At 38.4% G+C, this 18,954-nt stretch overlaps 2 protein-coding genes across 2 annotated transcripts in view; both read right to left on the bottom strand.

Annotated features, from left to right (window-relative positions):
- Window positions 1-17,046, bottom strand: part of LOC125178948 (myosin heavy chain, cardiac muscle isoform-like) — a 38,097-nt gene extending 21,051 nt beyond the window's left edge. The window contains exons 1-6 of the mRNA XM_047883879.1: window positions 16,927-17,046; window positions 15,968-16,387; window positions 14,792-14,958; window positions 14,014-14,164; window positions 13,446-13,535; window positions 11,933-12,725 (exon numbers count right to left, since the gene is read on the bottom strand). Of these exons, the coding sequence (XP_047739835.1) occupies window positions 11,933-12,725; window positions 13,446-13,535; window positions 14,014-14,164; window positions 14,792-14,958; window positions 15,968-16,387; window positions 16,927-17,046 (1,741 nt within the window). The remainder of the gene's footprint in view (window positions 1-11,932; window positions 12,726-13,445; window positions 13,536-14,013; window positions 14,165-14,791; window positions 14,959-15,967; window positions 16,388-16,926) is intronic.
- Window positions 16,325-18,954, bottom strand: part of LOC108667890 (trichohyalin) — a 53,662-nt gene continuing 51,032 nt past the window's right edge. Inside the window, exon 15 of the mRNA XM_047883880.1 lies at window positions 16,325-17,384. Within this exon, the coding sequence (XP_047739836.1) occupies window positions 17,331-17,384 (54 nt within the window). The 3' untranslated portion in view covers window positions 16,325-17,330. The remainder of the gene's footprint in view (window positions 17,385-18,954) is intronic.

Genomic DNA, 18,954 nt, shown 5'->3' with positions numbered 1-18,954 from the left:
GTAGTGAAGGAAGTAGTGAAGGAAGTAGTGAAGGAAGTAGTGAAGGAAGTAGTGAAGGAAGTAATGAAGGAAGTAATGAAGGAAATAATGATGGAAGTAGTGAATGAAGTAGTGAAGGAAGTTATGAAGGAAGTATGAAGGAAGTATGAAGGAAGTATGAAGGAAGTATGAAGGAAGTAGTGAAGGAAGTGGTGAAGTTGCAGTCGAAACAAGCCAAATTTCCTCACCTTTCGACCAGCCTAAATCCTCTTTCCAAAAGCCCAATCATTATAATACCCAACCAATTAAAAATTAGCCTAATTTATACATTACGTGAAGCATCAATATTTCACGACAGCTTGCGGCAAAACTTGCACATAAATAATTTTCCAGCTACAAATATAATTAATTTCAAAATTTTCTAAAAAAAATTACCGATATAATTGAGCTAAGAAGCCGCATGCGCACAAGACGATGATATGTTCAGCTATATACATGATCATTAATAACGGATTAAAATGACAACATTCTTGTGATGACGATAATCATTGCAACCAGGCAATCATCGTTCGATGAAGCTAATCGCTGCTACAAGCTAATCATCGTGTGATGCAGGCAACCACTGCTACAAGTCAATCACAGTGCGAGTTAGACAATCACGGGACACGGCGCTAACAGCGCGCCACAGCGACGCCAGGTTATCCCGTAGGCTGAGAGGTTAACCGTGTCGGGCGCTCGAGTTACTCCGTCGTCCGAGTCCGGCGTTGACGCATCGCGGGCTCATCTTACCTTCCGGAGAAGCAAAACTGGTTCCTTGGTCCAGTCAATATCCAGGGTCGGGTTACGAGACAATTAATGCGACAGAGGAAGAGGGCAAACATTACATAATGGAGATCATGCGTGAATCAGCCAGAGACAGAGAGACTCCACATCATGTATATGACGTTGGGGCAACGTTTAATTAACGTCATTTAAAGAAACAACGTTTAATTCAACGTCAGATTTCTGGTGGGTTTGGTCTGAGATTGTAGTGGTCTCGACGTTTAACCTCATGATAATCTAACTGTGAACTTGTAAAATAAACAACGCAAGAATTACGGATCAAATGTCAGAAACGGGCCTTGTACGTACTCTACCATTCTACCAAGTTTACATTTTATACTATTGCTCTATTTACCAAAAGTATGTTTGTTAATTCCCGACTCGTTAATAATAATTACCCAATAATACATTTGTCCACCAAAAAATATAAGCATTCGTTTGGCAATAGATATCTAAAATTTAAATTTTAGGAACACGACTACGTTAATTCAATTAGGTTTTTCTGTGGTGACGCAGACGCAGTTTGTTCCACAGACACTTGAGAGTAAGAAGAAGAATTATTGAAGAAATTGTTTATATGAATTTTGGTGTGTCAAGAATACTATACGATAATCAGTAGAACATGCCGACTTGAATTGAATAGGGAATTTAACCTCGACAAATTTATTTCTATAAATTAAAATCATTCAATTTGGTCAAATGCAGGTTGGAATTCAGGGGGTGTAATCCGTGAACACGCGCACATATAACATTGACTATAAGAATCTGAAACCAGATTTTCCTTAGATGTAGCTATTCACTAGCTAATATTTTGGAATTGATCAAGTTAACACGCTTAATTAATCTTGAACCTATGACTGACCATTCCTTAAATTTCGCCTTGCACTTAAACTTTAGCACTTCAAATACTCACCCTCAAGAGAACGCCTGAGCTGCAGCGACGATATACACTTCTAGAATTTCCACGAGGTTCAATTTTTCACTGAATATGTCTGTTGCCTTCGAAGAAACTTTGCTGTTTTGCACTTGAACAACCATGAAAGGTCAGTTTTAATTTCAAATTGAACGCCAGGCTTTCAAGATTGCTTTGAAAGTGGCATCCAGAGGCAGATAGTTTGATGATTACTTACTGAGGTGTTTAGTTCTGAACTTTACTAGTTCTGACTATGAGATGAGAAACCACGACCGACTAGACGGAAACTGAACACTTGACTTCATGAAGATACGTAATGTCTTCACTTACAATTAATTTGAATGGTTATCTTCACTCTAATAAATAACGATAAAAATCATCCGACGACTTTGTTCCTTCAAATCCTCCTTTTCATTGCAAAATCGGTCTGATGGGTTAAATTTTTTCACATCTTAAGTTAAACGAGAACATTTTTGTATTTGAGATAACCTAAGTTATACAAAACGATCACTCAAGTGGAGCGTATCACTTCACCGCATAGCCTTTGAGTATTCGTTCTTGTTCTGAAAACAACAATTGTTAATGTAACTACTAACTAGCACATTCAAATTAGGTTATTAGCTGATTCGCTAATGACTAATCGAAGGCAAGAAATGTTTTTCTACGAGTTTACGACGAAGAATTTACGCAATGTATATTGTATAACTTAAACAACACAAATGAGTGTGTAGTAAACAAGCCCTACTATTTAGCAGCTAATTTCCGTCGTTATTTACGTTCAACTAGGGTCGGTAAATTAGTTCGCAGCAAGCCACATACGGACAGACCGCACGATACACCATACGACACGGCAGCTCACAGCTGAATGACTGACGCTGCATGGGAGCCTGGGTCAGCGGCCAGCAAGAGTGGCAGAATTGAAAGCTTTGGCGCTGCTCAGGAGCAGGACCTGCCGCGGCTTCCCGCGTTCTTTGACCCGGCATGTATTAATTAACAAGCAGTTTAGCCCGGAATTCTCCCGGCTCAGTAATCCCTGAAAATAGTTGAACCCTGTTATCCTGAATCCGTTTATTCCTGTTGTCTCTAATCCCGTTAAAATATTAAAGACTATACACGGGCTAATAGGAATGACCCATGGTTGACCATGGGAATGACCCGTTCAACTGACATTTAATGCGGAAAATGCAACTGCTGTTTGACTCTCGTTTCAAAACATAAAAAAAATTTTGCCCCCATTCATATAAAATTTATATGAATGGGGGCAAATATGCAATTAATATGATGGGGCAAATATGAATGGGGCAAATATGCAATTAATGGTCTCAATTTCGCAGTGCCTTATTGATCTCCCACATAGAAAACATAGAATACATACGCGCCCCAACAGCCTTCCATATACAGTGGGGGGAAATAAATATTCGTACACTTGAAAAATCGTATTTTAATGTATGTAAGTACACTAACTTAACAGGAAAAGTGATTTAAATTATGTATAGAGACGCATAGTATTCAAAAATACTATCAAAAGAAATTAAATCTCAATGCAACAAAAAACAATGCAACATGTTCACTTTTCGGGTGAAAAAAGTATTCGTACAAAACAATAACTCCGCATTATTTTAATTTAATACTTGGTTGAATACCCTTTATTCAGCTCAACAGATACCAGTCTATTTCTATACGTCTCGACCAATGATTTGCAGATGCTGACTCTCTATACATAATTTAAATCACTTTTCCTGTTAAGTTTGTGTACTTACATACATTAAAATACGATTTTTCAAGTGTACGAATATTTATTCCCCCCCACTGTATTTGTAGTACCAAGCTTAAATCACACATAAACTCAGACGAATTCATCAGATTTTCAAGGCACGCTACAACTGATTGAAGAGCTTAAGTTTTTTCGTACAACTGACACGGAAATTGTTGAGGAAATTGATTATTAAACTTTTTACTTGAATTTCTTTGTAGCTGGCCACAGTTTTGCGAAACTTGTGTCGTTTGTTTTGACCTGCAAGCTACTCGAACGCAAAAGTGAACTTGAGCGTTGAGCCATTTGCTTTACAGTATGGCAAGAGCGTCCCTAGTCATCAGGAGTGGCTAGTGTTGACGATGGTTGTAAACAAGTCGTGATGTATCTAACACACTAGCGCTGCGATCTGTTGATTGTCGTCATGAAATGGTTCTGCCACCTCAACCCAAGCGTAGCACTAGCACAATTTAGGGGTGGCCTTCCACCGCAACCCAAGTGAAGCACTAGCACAATTTAGACGTGGCCTTCCACCATAATCCAAGCGTAGCACTAGCACAATTTAGACGTTGCCTTCCACCACAACCCAAGTGAAGCACTAGCACAATTTAGCCGTGGCCTTCCACCGCAACCCAAGCGTAGCACTAGCACAATTTAGACGTGGCCTTCCACCACAACCCAAGTGCAGCACTAGCACAATTTAGACGTGGCCTTCCACCACAATCAACCCAAGCGTAGCACTAGCACAATTTTGACGTGGCCTTCCACCACAACCCAAGTGCAGCACTAGCACAATTTTGACGTGGCCTTCCACCTCAACCCAAGTGTAGCACTAGCACAATTTAGACGTGGCCTTCCACCGCAACCCAAGTGAAGCACTAGCACAATTTAGACGTGCCCTTCCATCACAACCCAAGTGAAGCACTAGCACAATTTAGACGTGGCCTTCCACCGCAACCCAAGCGTAGCACTAGCACAATTTTGACGTGGCCTTCCACCACAACCCAAGTGCGGCACTAGCACAATTTAGACGTAGCCTTCCACCTCAACCCTAGTGCAGCACTAGCACAATTCAGACATGGCCTTCCACCGCAACGCTCGTGTAGCAACATTCTAAAAAAATTAGAATAAATATTTTGTCAAAATATTTTTGAATATGAACTAAATTTAATGAACGAGAATGCAACATGGCATATGCATGACGAAAAAATTATTCAGGTCGCTATAATTAAGCGGCTAAAAAAATCCCGTTCAATGAACGCTGTATTTGTAACTTCCGACCAAATATTTTAAGGTTTCTTTTAACAGTTCCACAAGTTCTGCAACGAGCATTTGCTCGATTAAGTTTCGATCTTCTGCGCTAATGTTTTTTGTTACAGTGTTGAATAGTTTAGTTTCGTTGGCTTCAGCATTAATAATGAGAATTTCAATGCAGCAATTCATGCATCATAATTATTTGAACTACTTCGGCTACATATAATGTTAAATAATGCTGCTGAATTATGACTTCCTTCTTTTCAAGCAGATAATTATTTCATTTGTCAATTATGGCATAAAAAATTATTATAATTGGTCAGTTCCTTGCAGGCGAGATGTCAAAGGTCTGAATATTTACACGTTCCGCCGTATTTGCAGACGAATGTCATTTAGTCCGTTTCCGTCGTTTCCATAATCCTGCCCATCCGCTTACCGTCACATCAAAGTCCGATCCGCGAAAAAACCGGAGCCTGCTCAGCGCGCTTGCATTGCGGATGCACAAATTTAAGTGCGATCGTCCGGCAAAGATCAGCTGGAATTATTTTAGAGTAGGCAAGCAAACAATGGATTGATGCTGATGGTGGGAGTTACTTACCGGCTTTAAACCAGGTGTTATTTAAATTTCAGCAAATAAAATTAGAATAATTTCAGGAACGCATCGTTAGAGCACATTGGGAAATTTTGTTCCCTGTAGTTTGAAAGCTTAAAATAAAATAAATAAGCTTTTAATGTTTTATTCGCTACATTCGTACAGTTTTAGGGCCTTTGGGGCAACAAGGACCTTTATAAAATCCCTGCATACACATGAACGATGCACTATAGCACCTGTTACATGTACTAACAGTCTAACATTCTTTCAATGAATGCGTAGGCTTTACTGTACATAGTGTGGCTGTGCTATACATACTGACTGCACTACACATACAGGACGCACTATTCATCTATAAGCTCCACTATACATCTCAGTTGGACCTTAGGTATGCTCATGAGCATTGGGCAATTGACGCACAGGAGTTGTGCCCCGTACACACCTACACCATGAACACACAAGAATTGTGTCTTATACACATACACACAATGGACACACAGGTCTCCACACAAGGCCGGACGGCTTATGGCGCCCACAAATCACGTCTCCAAGAGAGTCGAGTCGCGCGGTGCTGTAGCGCTGACACAGGAAACACGTGCGCTGCTATCGCGTTGGTCGTAAATCTCGTAGAGAATCACGACCCTACGTCTAAATTACGACATCCATCATCGCTGTGTCAAGTGGCAGCAATTATATGCATGCCTCTAAGCCTTCTATTTCCTTCCGCATCACTTGACTTGAGACTTGCACGATATTGCGCATGTAACTACAGTTTACTAATTCTCCTGCATTATATTGTAAATGGTAAAAGCCTTCATTTGTTTTTGCATTTAAATTACTTATTAGCAATTTGTTCTCCTGAATCTAACTATTCCATATTGCCATTATGGAATTTTAAGCAGACGAAAATTCCTGGCTACGTTCTTAAAAAGGTAATACTTTAGATTAAGTGCATCCAAAAAAAGGGTGTTTTTTTAATTATATGTTTTTTGGGGTGTAGATTAAGAATCTGAAATCCGTTTTTGGCGGTCGGCATCGGAAATTTTTAATGGAACCTGTTCCTAACTGGACCTAAACTGCGAGGTTTTCGTTGATTGGCTAGGTTTTTCCGGCCGCCGGACGGACTCCAAACATAGAAAAAACCTATTGGCTAGGTTTATCCGGCCGCCGGAAGGACTCCAAACATAGAAAAAACCTATTGGCTAGGTTTATCCGGCCGCCGGAAGGACTCCAAACATAGAAAAAACCTAGCCGATCAACGAAAACCTCGCAGGTTAGGTCCAGTTAGGAACAGGTTCCAATAAAAATTTCCGATGCCGACCGCCAAAAACGGATTTCAGATTCTTAATCTACACCCCAAAAACATTTAATTAAAAAAACACCCATTTTTTGGATGCACTTAATCTAAAGTAATACCCTTAAAAAAATTAATTGAAACGAATTTCAAAGGTATGAAAATATTATACTTAGTAGTAATAATAGTAAGAATAAGCTTATGAAACGCAGAGAGAAGGTATCATTGCATTATTATTTTATATGAAACATAAAACGGACTTTATGCCGCTCAAGGAAGAACCCTATACTATCCCTCTGCTAAATTAAGCAGCCTTTCGCACTAGATATACCTTCACCACGATATATCCTTTGCCAATATGTACCTATACCAAGAAATACATATAGCAAGGTAAACCTATACCAAGATATACCAATACTAAGATATAATAATACCAACATATACCCATATCAAGGTAACACTTACACTTACCCCTATAGGTAAGTGTAAGGTAAGAAAAAACCTTAATTGGAATCTTCAACTTTATTGTTTCGACGCGCGAGTTGTCTCTCAGGTAGACGAAGTACGTAACATAAATCAAAACAACCTATAATAAACGAGCCCTATTGTCAACGCAAGTGAACGAATTAAGCACGAACATATTGACTGGATGAATGACATGGGTCGAGATCAACATCACCAACCTGATATAATTAGTACATTCACTTTCGTCAATGTTTTCCGTACCAAAAGGCCTGGTAACTTGACTTACGAAAAGTATAATTTAGTGCTGAAGATTTTGATCTTCAAAGTTCGCGAAAAATTTAAAATGAATAATTGTCCAATTTCATAACATTTGGTGGCTTGTTTTTCATATAAAATTCTCTTGATGCAAATTAATGATAAGGAACGATCTACTGCATGGGCATATAGCGAGCCAATAAATTTTCTTGATGTCTTGATGCAAATTAATGAAAAGGAGCTGATCCACTGGGCATATGGCAAGCAAATAAAATTTCAGAAAAAAAGGCTTTAAAACAAGAAACACTTAATACTTTTGCACGAAACAAAAGCTAAAAAAATTCGACAGAATAACAGATCGAGGAGTATAACAATTTTGGTTGCAGTGCGTCAATAAACGCTGAAACAAATCGTCAAAATATACGCAGGGATAAAATTTCGTTATTTCATTTATTTTTAACGCCATTTTAATTATGATTGACATCATTCTTATTATGTTTGATGTCGTTATGTATGGCGTCTTGGCTACCATGAAAGACTCGAGTGTTAATCTGAACATCATGGGGCTACTTGACGGAAGTTTTCGGGTAAGCTGTACAGACAAATATTGATGAGCTAAATAACTGTGTTTTAAATAATTCAAAACGATTTTTCACTCACATAATTTTTAAAATAAAATTAAGAAACATGGTAAAACGCAAAAATTTCCAAAACATTTTCATATTTCAACAATACGAACACCACGCAATACAAAATAAATCTTTAAGCATCACAACACCAGTCAATACTTCGATCGTACATCTGGAAGTCCTCTAACTTTATGCCTAAAAAGTGGAAGTTGGAGGAAGTTATCCTTACTCCGCATATGGGTTTGTTTCTACTTCACTTTCACCAAACTTGTTGTCGAAGCATCACGCAAAGGAAGTTTGACATTACATCAACCCATACACTAATTTGCATTTCGAAAACTAGTGATTTTTTCATCGAAGCAATCACAAATAACGAAAACTAATCGATATCATCAGCTCTACCGTTCTCTAAAGGAACATCAGCTCTACCGTTAAAGCCACCCTAAACACATGAAATTAACTATAAATATCAAATAAAACGTAATGTAAATCGCAGACATCGACTAACTAGACTACGTATATAGTGCCTGGCGTGCGCGAACATTTGCACAAGGTGTAACCAGTGACATGAGATTCTTCTTTCAATAGACTATAAGTCAACAGTGAATACATTCAAGTACAGGCACAACAAGGGGAGGTTCTTGTCAGACCATAACAACTAAGTAGCTTGGACATGCTATCAATTCTCACTTCACCATTGATCTTTGTTCAGCAATTAAAGACAAAAAATAAACCGTATTAAACATGATGAATAATATCTTCCGGTATGACCTCGCACGGACTATTGCATGCTCATTTCCCCCGCCAAACATTCAACAATAAAACCAGCCACCCGGCTTGGTTTTCCAAATAATGGTCAACAAAGGAAATTGATATGATATTTTTCAGTTAAATCAATGAAGATAGTACTTACGAATAGCCATTGTTTTTCTAACTTTTCAGCCATGAACTCTAAAGCAATCGCCGTATTGGACCAAGTCCGGTGCAGGTTTGATCATTGAAACTCTGAAACTTTTCATCTCTTGAAATCTTCTATAATTGTTTAAGGCAATTCATTTGATATTCATGAACAATTTGAAAAAAATTTTATATCTTTTTTCATCACACGCTCCTGATTGGTAAGAAATAACGCCGATTCAAATGTGGAACCCTTATCGCTTGAATTTTTGCTTGAATGATGCATGTCAATCTTCAGGCGTGAAATTTAGTTGGAAATGTCAAGACACTGCTTGAGGTCCCATACTTCAGGGATAACCGAAATATTTCAGCCTTAAATATATTTGGAAGTAGCATTTGAGCGCCTCTATGGGATTTCGAGATTATTTCGAAGCGAAATTCGATATTAAGTAAATGAAGAATTGTGAGTTAGCTGATGAAAGGCTTATCTGATACTACACTTTATTACTAAGAGAGTTTGAAGTTAAGTTATGCCATTATAAGAGAGGAAAATTGGGCCTATATTCAAACGAGCATCTCATATTAATCGTAGCTACACGACGGGAACAAAAATTTTGATAATTTAATTGTTTTTCTGCGTGTAATCCTATCTCTACAGCGTGCCACTTATCGAGTTTTTATGAACGAACGGCAATATATAGCGATATACACATTTAATTAGTGGTATCAATTATTCGTTCTGAATTCAACTAGTTGTCCTAAATTTAAAAACTTGACTTGATTTTACCAGAAATTAAGCTCAATACGAATGAGGTCCGTAGGAATAAGACAAGTGGTTATTTGGGAACAGGGTAACGCATAACAAGTTTGAACTTTGTGAAACTATGGTGAAGTGGAGGTATATGGTGAAGTGAAGGCATAGTGGATAATGTCATTCATTAAGTACAGACTCGCGGATAACCGAACTGAACACAACCTTTTCTTGGGACGACTCGTTGTGCTCGGATATGTCAGAAATCTTTTATAGTACATATCTGCACGTTTCTTACATTCTTCTAATATATTGGTAATTATAATAGTTCAATTATTCTACCTTTCATCATGCCAGTTATTTAAATTACGCGTAAGTACATAATATTCGAGTGCAACAACAAATTATGACAGAGAAGAGGTCTCTCAACAAACTGGGGTAAACTAATAAAAATTATTTGCTATGACGCTGATCCTGATAATCCTTTGTGTGTCCAATGAATTGTATAGAAAATTATTTTTGAACTGGCAAGAAATAATTACTAAGGTTAAAAAATCAAACTTTCCAACATTAGCTTCGCGCTGTCATTAACAGAGCACCGGGTGATGCTACTGTGCTGGTGATGCCGAACTCGTTAGTTCACCTGAAGAAACCTAATTTCCCCAACAGACTTGGAAACAGTGGAAGGAATGACCAGACTTACTCATGCATGTTTTCCTTCTCAGAACAGGTTAATGGAGACCGATGATGATGGTTAGATTGTTGGGATTTCGTCCTACTAAAACAATTATCATCAATTCTTGACATCTGCTTTAATAAAACATATGATTACCTACAACACGATCCCCGCGCAGTGAGGTGAAAACGGCTAACGAACACAATTAACCTAGATTGTTGCCAACCAGTAATTATTTAATGTCCAATTGTTAAATATGTTAAATATCACTAATCTTATTGCATATAAAACTGAAATTTTCAAAAAAGTTGAATTCATTATGTTGTGTATTTTTGGAGATACAAGATGAAAGATGGAACCTCACTGGAATCAATTGACAGAAATGACGACAATGTATGTGGTGAGACAGCGAAATGACAGAAGAAGTCGGGAATATGAAGAAAGTCACTAGGCAAAGACAAGTCACATGCAGTTTAGAAGAAACGTATTTATTAGGCTTATTACCTAGACTTATTTTATAGGTCTGGTCAACAGATGAAGATATGAAACATCTCAGGTAAGCGAACACATTCCTAATTAACAAGTCAATTATACGGGCTTCAAATCTTCCATGTTAATCAAAAGTTACAAAAGTCCAAAAAACTAATTCCTTTTGATGAGCGACCACCGATGTCGTTCACCGAAGATATCAATAACCTGTCAAAATATACCGAAGTGAAAGCTTGACAATTATACATAGGTAACTTTGTCGAAAATAGCACGATACGAAATAAACTAAGTAAGTAATAATCACAAGTATCACCTTATCGATGGTATCCTAGGGTAGTGATATATGCTTGATCGCAATAATATTAATGAACAACAATTCTATTCTCAACCGTTCACTTAAATCTATGAAATTACACACGACAGTTCATAATATGGTCTTAGGATCTAAATTGGTAAATGGAGCGCCACACGTTATACAAGAGAGGAGAATGAACTACATTAGCTCTAAGACGCTCACGCTAACACGTGACGCCAAAATATATTCATATGGCAGTAAATTCGCTTTGAAACTGGCAACTCCGTCCAAGTCTTGTAGTTCGGAATCACAACTTTTCAGCATCCTTTCATCAATTCGGTAGCGAAGGACAAACACTCGGCTTTTATCGGGCCAAAAATTCGGTTACGTAACCCTTTGCACATACTTCACATCTACACATATCCAGGGCAAACAACGGTTTTATTTTACTATTGCGAGAGCAATCACACCAAGGGAATATTGAGGTATAATATCGAGGGTTCAGCGAACAGTCTTCAGAGGAGAGATAATTATCCAGGCAAAGATAAGTCATGTAAGTAAGGCATGCACAAAATTTCACAGCAAGCACTGTGAAGCATGCGATTGCTCAAACCTTTCTCACACTCATTTATTCTCAAGTTAACATAATGTTTTGTTAATAGTTACCTACCAACTAATTTAATCAATACATTTTCTGAATATATTGGTAAGGTTAGAATCACTTTCGTAGACGTAACATAACGAAATGTCGTTTATAGCCAACTATCTTTTCACATTTCAGTGTTCGATGCTTGGTTTGTTGTGTCATGTTCTCTGCTTCCTTCAGCTCCACTTGGTGCTGAAGTCGTGACAGTTGGCAACCCCTCACCTTCAAAAGACTCTGAAAGAGACAATTTCTTCTTTCCTTCAGCATCCTTTAAAGATTTGTCTATACCAACTTCCGCATCGGCTGCTTTCTCGCAATTCTGCAGACTCTCGGCTTCTGAGTCACTGTCAGAAGACGGAGCTTCAGTCGCAGAAATACTCTCGACTTCAGTTTTACTTTCGGTTTCAAGGACGCTGTTGTCTTCTGCAGCCATTTCTGACAGCGAGAAGAACTCAGTTCCGACAAGACTGTCATCAACACTCGGGTGAGCACTACAACCTTCTGCGCTGGGCTCACGATCTTTGGCGGCCGAGTGGAAAGTGTATGAAGTTGAGCTGGAAGCCGTCACGAGATCTTCCGACATGCACGAAGCTCTAGTCTTTACATCAGCTTGGGTGGTACCTGTAGAAGTAGTCGTGGAGGGTCCAATATTCGTAGGCTTTCTCGACTCTGCGAATAAAGTTGAAGGAATATCGCTCATCCCTGACCGTTCGGAAGGCCCAGGAGCGTCATAAGAGTGCTTCTGACGAAACTCTTTGGATGAGTAGGTGCAAACTTTGAGAGGCCGATGACAGACGCTAATTTCTTGTTGTTGATCCTGAACGGGCTCCTGATAATTGTAACCCTTCGATAGGCCTTGTTTGGTAGACGGTTCGTCGGCAGACTCAGGAGACGAAGTAATAGCGGGTGAAAATACATTGTTGACTTCGGAGGCGCCGCTATCATCGAATTTCTTAGGAGACACAAATACGTCATCGTCGCCTTCGGTGCTTGGCGTCTTTAGCGACCCAAATTCCTGAAAATATATAAATAAATAACATAGTTTAACTTATATACAATATAATTAAATTAGCATGGAAGTATAAGAGCATTAGTGATAATTTCTTCGTGGGACTATTGGGGCCCTATAAATTATTTGACTTTACTTAATATCTCTGTGTACCCTCTCTTTTAAACTAATCCTCTTAGGGTAAAGGATTTCATTCCTTATTTTTCATTCCAGAAGGCTGGCACTATTGCTAAAACATGACAGAAAAAGAATGAAACGTTGGTACATTTTTTATTTTTCACGTGCCTGAATTAAAATTTAACAGACATGAATATATATAATTAATTCAATTCACAGGAAGTCGCAATTGGAATTTGTTAAGTTCTGATTTAAAATCACACATTTACTTTTATTTTATTGTTCACATGATTAGCATGTTAAGACTTAGAATTGTAAAGAAAAACTTGCACAATAAAGTGACTTGAAAATTCATTGTCACTTCTTCTTAATATCATTTATGAAGAAGATATGAAGAATAGAAGATACATCATCATATACTTGCCGCCCTGGTAGCAGTAGTTATACAGCATATAGTTCATCATTATCTTTCCGCCATGGTACATGTATTTAAAAGGTAGTTGATCATCTACTTACCGCCACGGTAGTGGTACGTAGAAGGTAGTTGATCATCTACATACCGCCATGGTAGTGGTACGTAGAAGGTAGTACAGTAGATCATTTACTTACCGCCATGGGAGGTGAGCCGGGAAGCTTTTGTCCACGTGAGTCGCCGGGTGGGCCTCCAAATTCAGCAAGCAGTTTCATCTGTTCCTCGTCCTGGGGATTAAGAATGTTCTGAATATAAACATTTGCGTGTTAAAAACACACTACTTTGATCTATTACGCTATCAAATCTCGATTTTGTTGCTAAAAAGGTAACTTTTAGCTTTGTTACTTTGCTTACCCAGTTTTTGCAAAGCCAAGGTTGCTTACATTTCTTTTTCTTAATTTCCTGTACTGATGGTGAGAACGGCCAGCCTTCCGAGAGAAGGCAAATGCCTTCAGCCTGGCCTGCATGGGACTGCTACGTCCAAAGCGCTTACAAAGGATAGCAAGAATACCAGAGAGCAAAGATACCAAGGAAAGGAAGGATAGCAAGGACACATGTAGCAAGGATACCAATGATAACTAAGATCCAAAGATAGCAAGGATACCAAGGATAGTAAAGATACCAAGGATACCAAGGATACCATGATGAGCAAGGATAATAAGGTGATAAGGATCCCCAGTACACCTCCAACCCTGTGTCATTCACCTGGTGCTGTATGGCGCGCAGCACGGCGGTGCGCTCATGTGTCAGCCGCTGGTGCTCCACGTGTGCGGTGCGAGGGTCGGTGCGCTGTCCCTCCTGCAGCAGTGCGATGTGCGCGTCCTTCTCACTCAGCGCTGACATCAGCGCCTCACGCCTGCACATTCATCATGAAAAATGTTTACAAAGTTCATTCACCATTAGGATGAGCTTATTAATTGAAATAGCTATCATAAGGAAAGATTATAAAGTTCATTCACCATTACGATGAACTCATTACCTGGAGCCGCTAGCACTTACTTCATTGATATCATTCTTGTTCTCTGAGCATTATTTACTGCACTGGTTAATTGTATTTCAAACACTGGGTTTGTATGATACAGTTAATAAAATATCGCATTGGAAATAATTTGAAGATGCATGTGAAGAGTGCAGCGGATGTTAACGGAGTTCATTACTAAGCAACTGAATTACTTCATGCTTCTCGTTACTGTTGATGGTGCATAAGCAACATCTGCGCTAAGACGACAAAAAATCAACTAAGATCTTAAAATGGTAAATTTCTTCGAGATGACGAGCTCGACTTACTTTACTTGTAACTGTATTATCATTATTTGTAAGTTTATGCTAAGCAGACAACGTACTTCATGCGGAAGACTTAACAATTCTCGAGAAGTAAACGCCGCTGAGCCAACACGGTATCTATTTTGCTTATAGCCGTATTATAACAGTAAGTAAGAATACCATTAGGTATTATTATTGGTAAGAATAACATTAGTCGTACTTCATGTGAAAGAGTTCCTCGAGATGCTGGCGCCGCTGAGCCATCATGGTCGCGAGTTGGTCGGAGGTGCGCTGGAGTTTGTGGCTGAGTTCGGCGCACTCGCGACACGGAGCGTCCTTAGCGCGGTCCGCTTTTGCCTTCTGCAGGTTCCGCTCTAACTTCTCTAGCTAGAATACATTAATTTGGAATCAGGTTTATGCGATCAGATTTCCAGAGAGAAGCAAACTGTCATTTTGCTTTCTAAGTAAAATAATTATGAAATTACTGATCGCTAATTTTATTTGAAAAGCGTGTTTTACACATCACACTATAACTTGTAGAGCGTATGAAGCCAACTTGTATTTTTATCTCCAGGTTTTTCACAAGAAATGTAATTGGGAAATATTTTACCAATCTCTCACTCGAAAATATCATCTATAACTCATGAAATATACATTAGTTGCCGTAAACGAATTTCAGGTCCTAAACATTAATTAAATTTGGTCGATCAGAACTACGACAATCTTTTCCAGATTTCACACATCCAGTATAGAAATAGGATATAAAAATTCAAGAAACACACGGAAGTGTTTTAAATTGGAGCCGGCCTGAGTACATGATTACGAAAGTCATAAGGTAAGAAAACATTTTGTAAATAACTCAAAGCGTACGATGTTTTCCCTGTATAGTCCGTGCATTCTCGCGTCGAAATTATTCGCCTCAGTTAAGGCAAACGGGAACACATATATATTATGAATCATCGAGCCGAAAACAACTGTCCCACAAAATACAATCAGTAGAATGTAAAAAGCTCAGCGGGACAATCATTCCAACGTCATGAAAGCTTTGCTATATGTATTCTTCATATTAGCGTAATTGAAGAAGCGGAAATTCTATAATAGAAACGAAGAACATCCATGCTGAAGGCATTCAGATCGACGATTGAAAGAATGAAATGGAGACATTGAACAATTAATGGAACCCTGTGCGTTATTTAACGATAATTTTCGGCATATATGAAAAGCAGGAGATCGAATGATTGTAATTATGAAGATCGAACTTATGTTCAACAAAGATGCAGCTTTACGATTATTGAAGCAATCAATTTAATGAACTAATATTATCTCTAGATTCTTAAACATTGTTTATGTGATCCCACAGGCGAAAGTTACTTAATGCGAGACAGACCGCTCTTACCTTCTCCGTAATGAACTTCATCTTGTCTCGCTCTTGTTCCTTCTCGATCTCAATCTCTGTCGTGATGGTGACGCTCTGGCGCAGAGCTTCTTCAAGCTCTTCCACCCGCTGGTTCTTCTGTTTCAGCACCGAGATCATCTCCTCCATCTCTTCTAGAGACTCCATCTTCCTGAGCTCCTCTTCTAGAGCCTTAATCTCTTCTTCTAGCTCCTCAATTCTGTCTGCATATTTCGCGTTCGCCTGCTTCAGCTGATCTATTATTGATTCCTTTATTTTAATATCCACTTGAAGTTGGTTGATCAGAAGTTGCTGTTCCCTGTCGCGACCCTCCAACTCGACAAGCAAAATCTCGTGTTCTTGACATGTTTTTTGGGCCAAGTACTTTAGTTGAAACTTAGATCTCCACTGAGGAATTGCCGACTACACCGCCGAATTTCGTTAAAAGTCTGATCAGGATTTTATTGTGTTCTTATTGGTGTTTTTCGTATCCATTCGTTAGGAATAGCACTCGCATGAAGATGATCGATGGTCATCAGTGGACTTGACCACGAACAGAATGTGTTTCGAAAAATAGCACCATTTTGAAGAACTCGAATTGAATTGAACAGTTGAACAAAAGTAATTGAATGTGCGTAGGTGTGTATTTCAACAGTTGCCATGGAGATGAAAAAAACATAAATTAGAAAGAGTAACTTGAAAGGCACATGCATGCAAATAAATGAACCATAAAGTGAAGGGCAATCAAAACTCTTCTGAGCTATGAACTCTTGCTAAAAAGAATTGAATATACAAGCCTACTTATGAAGCCTTCAAAGAGCAGCTCCAAAAAAGGACTCACAACACCAAAATATCGCAATCGAAATATATAATACCTAAAGCAGTAGAAAGTTATAAAAACAGATGTACAAAGAACAGTTTGGAAATTAAACCCTCAAAATACACAACTACTTGTGAAGCACCTCGAGTTTGTGTGAACTGCTCTGCTTGGTTTGGTTGCAGACAGCAGCATCACGTAAGAAGAAAAGCAATGGCAAAGAATGGTGCGGTAATTCGGTCAAGTGTGCAGTATTGTCCTTCATATTCCATTCATTCTAGTCCACTTCTTGACTAGAAAGTTGAGTGTTTTATCATCTACTCGAGTGGTAAATTAAGAGGTTAATTATTGACTCGAGTGGTAAGTCAAGTGGTTAGACCCATCTTGAGTGGGAAGCCGAATAGTGTATCTCCGTTTCGAGTGTTGAATTGAGTAGAATTTTAAATTGGAAAAGAGGGAAGTGCTGTTTGATCTGAGACAAACTTATTATTGATCGACGAGAAAGAGAGAAATTATAGCAAATTTTAGTTTAATCTTTCGGTTTGTGGCTTAGAAGAAGCTCTTCATGAGGCCTGAGAAGCCCGAGGCTGCGTTTTGTAGCGGCTGTATGAGTTAATATTAGACCTCGCAAATCAATGCGACGCAAAAATTATCAATTGCATTAAAGACAATATCGCAATCAAATGTTGAATAAAAAATAATATCCATATAAAAAGTGTTTTCATGGGATTGTTTTTAAGTCAAAATAAAAGTTAAGTATATCAAGAAATTAAAGAAAATGAGCAAACTTCCTCAAAATATGCGAAACAGCAAATGGAAAGATGTTAATGACCGAAAAACGTACGATGGATTCAGCAGTACGCATTGATTCAGCAGTACTCATATTGACAATAACAGCCAAATAGACAAAGAATGAAACATTGATCATAATTTTTGGGAGGTTATTAATAAGTTTTTTAGACGGCAGTTAAGTTAGCAATTCAAACCAATAAGAATGTGCAGAATGAACAAACAGCGTTTTTGTTATTATTGTTGTTATGTATTTTGTGTAATTTGTTGATATAAAAATTAATTGATGTCGCGAAAATTTGTTGATGTCGTAAAAATTCATTAATATCGTGAATATTCATTGGCGCCGTGAAAATTTGTTGTCATAAAAATTAATTGGTATCGTAAAAATTCATTAATGTCGTAAACATTCATTGGTGTCGTAAAAATTCATTGATGTCGTAAACATTCATTGGTGTCGAAAAATCAAGACACAAATTGAAAGATACAGCAGGTGGCAATGTACAATAAAGATTAGGTCCATGCAGAAGAATCAGAACGAATAGAAAAGCAAGACATTTGAATAAATTAATAACATTGGAAAGGAAAAAAATCCAAATGGATCAAATAATAACATGATCGGGAGAATAAAAGCAACGATCATTGTTAATTAGAAATAAAGTGGCAATTCAGGGGAAATAGGAGGCAGCAAGCAACAACATCAAGCGGTCGTGGCATAAACAATGAATAGAAATGATTAAGGTATGGTCGAACAATTATGATTTGAAAATGGAAAAAATTAAGTGATAATTTCAAGCAGTTTTGTAACAAATAAATACACATTTATAACCAGATTTAAACATGCAAATTTAATACTTAGCAGAAATGGAAAGCCGGTGGAAAATAATCGACAAACGGCACAGTAATTCATCGTTAAAAGCATATAACACATAAACATGCCATTATTATTATTAATGCGCTGGTAAGAAGTGAAATTCGAGGGCACATTCAAGGGAATTGACTCGTAAGCGAGGGTCCAGCGAGGGTACAGAGAGATGGTCAGCACCAGCCGCGTCCGTGAGGGGAAATGTGAGGGAAGAGCGAGAGAAAAGTTAGTGGAGGCAACACCGAACATTTCTTGAGGGAATCTAACAGAGTTGCACGTACAGTGTAGCACGGAGCTTGTGTTGCACGTACAGTGTAGCACGGAGCTTGTGTTGCACGTACAGTGTAGCACGGAGCTCGTGTTGCACGTACAGTGTAGTACGGAGCTTGTGTTGCACGTACAGTGTAGCACGGAGCTTGTGTTGCAACGTAAAGTGTAACACCTACGTCGCATTCATGTATAACTGTATATCACCCATAGGCGATTAACACATGGAATACATTACACATACGTAGGGAC

This window comes from Hyalella azteca, unplaced genomic scaffold (genome assembly GCF_000764305.2).
Source record: "Hyalella azteca isolate HAZT.00-mixed unplaced genomic scaffold, Hazt_2.0.2 contig13914, whole genome shotgun sequence".
Lineage (NCBI taxonomy): Eukaryota > Metazoa > Arthropoda > Malacostraca > Amphipoda > Hyalellidae > Hyalella > Hyalella azteca.
Note: the sequence above shows the minus strand (reverse complement) of the source record. Positions and strands in the feature narration are given on the sequence as shown.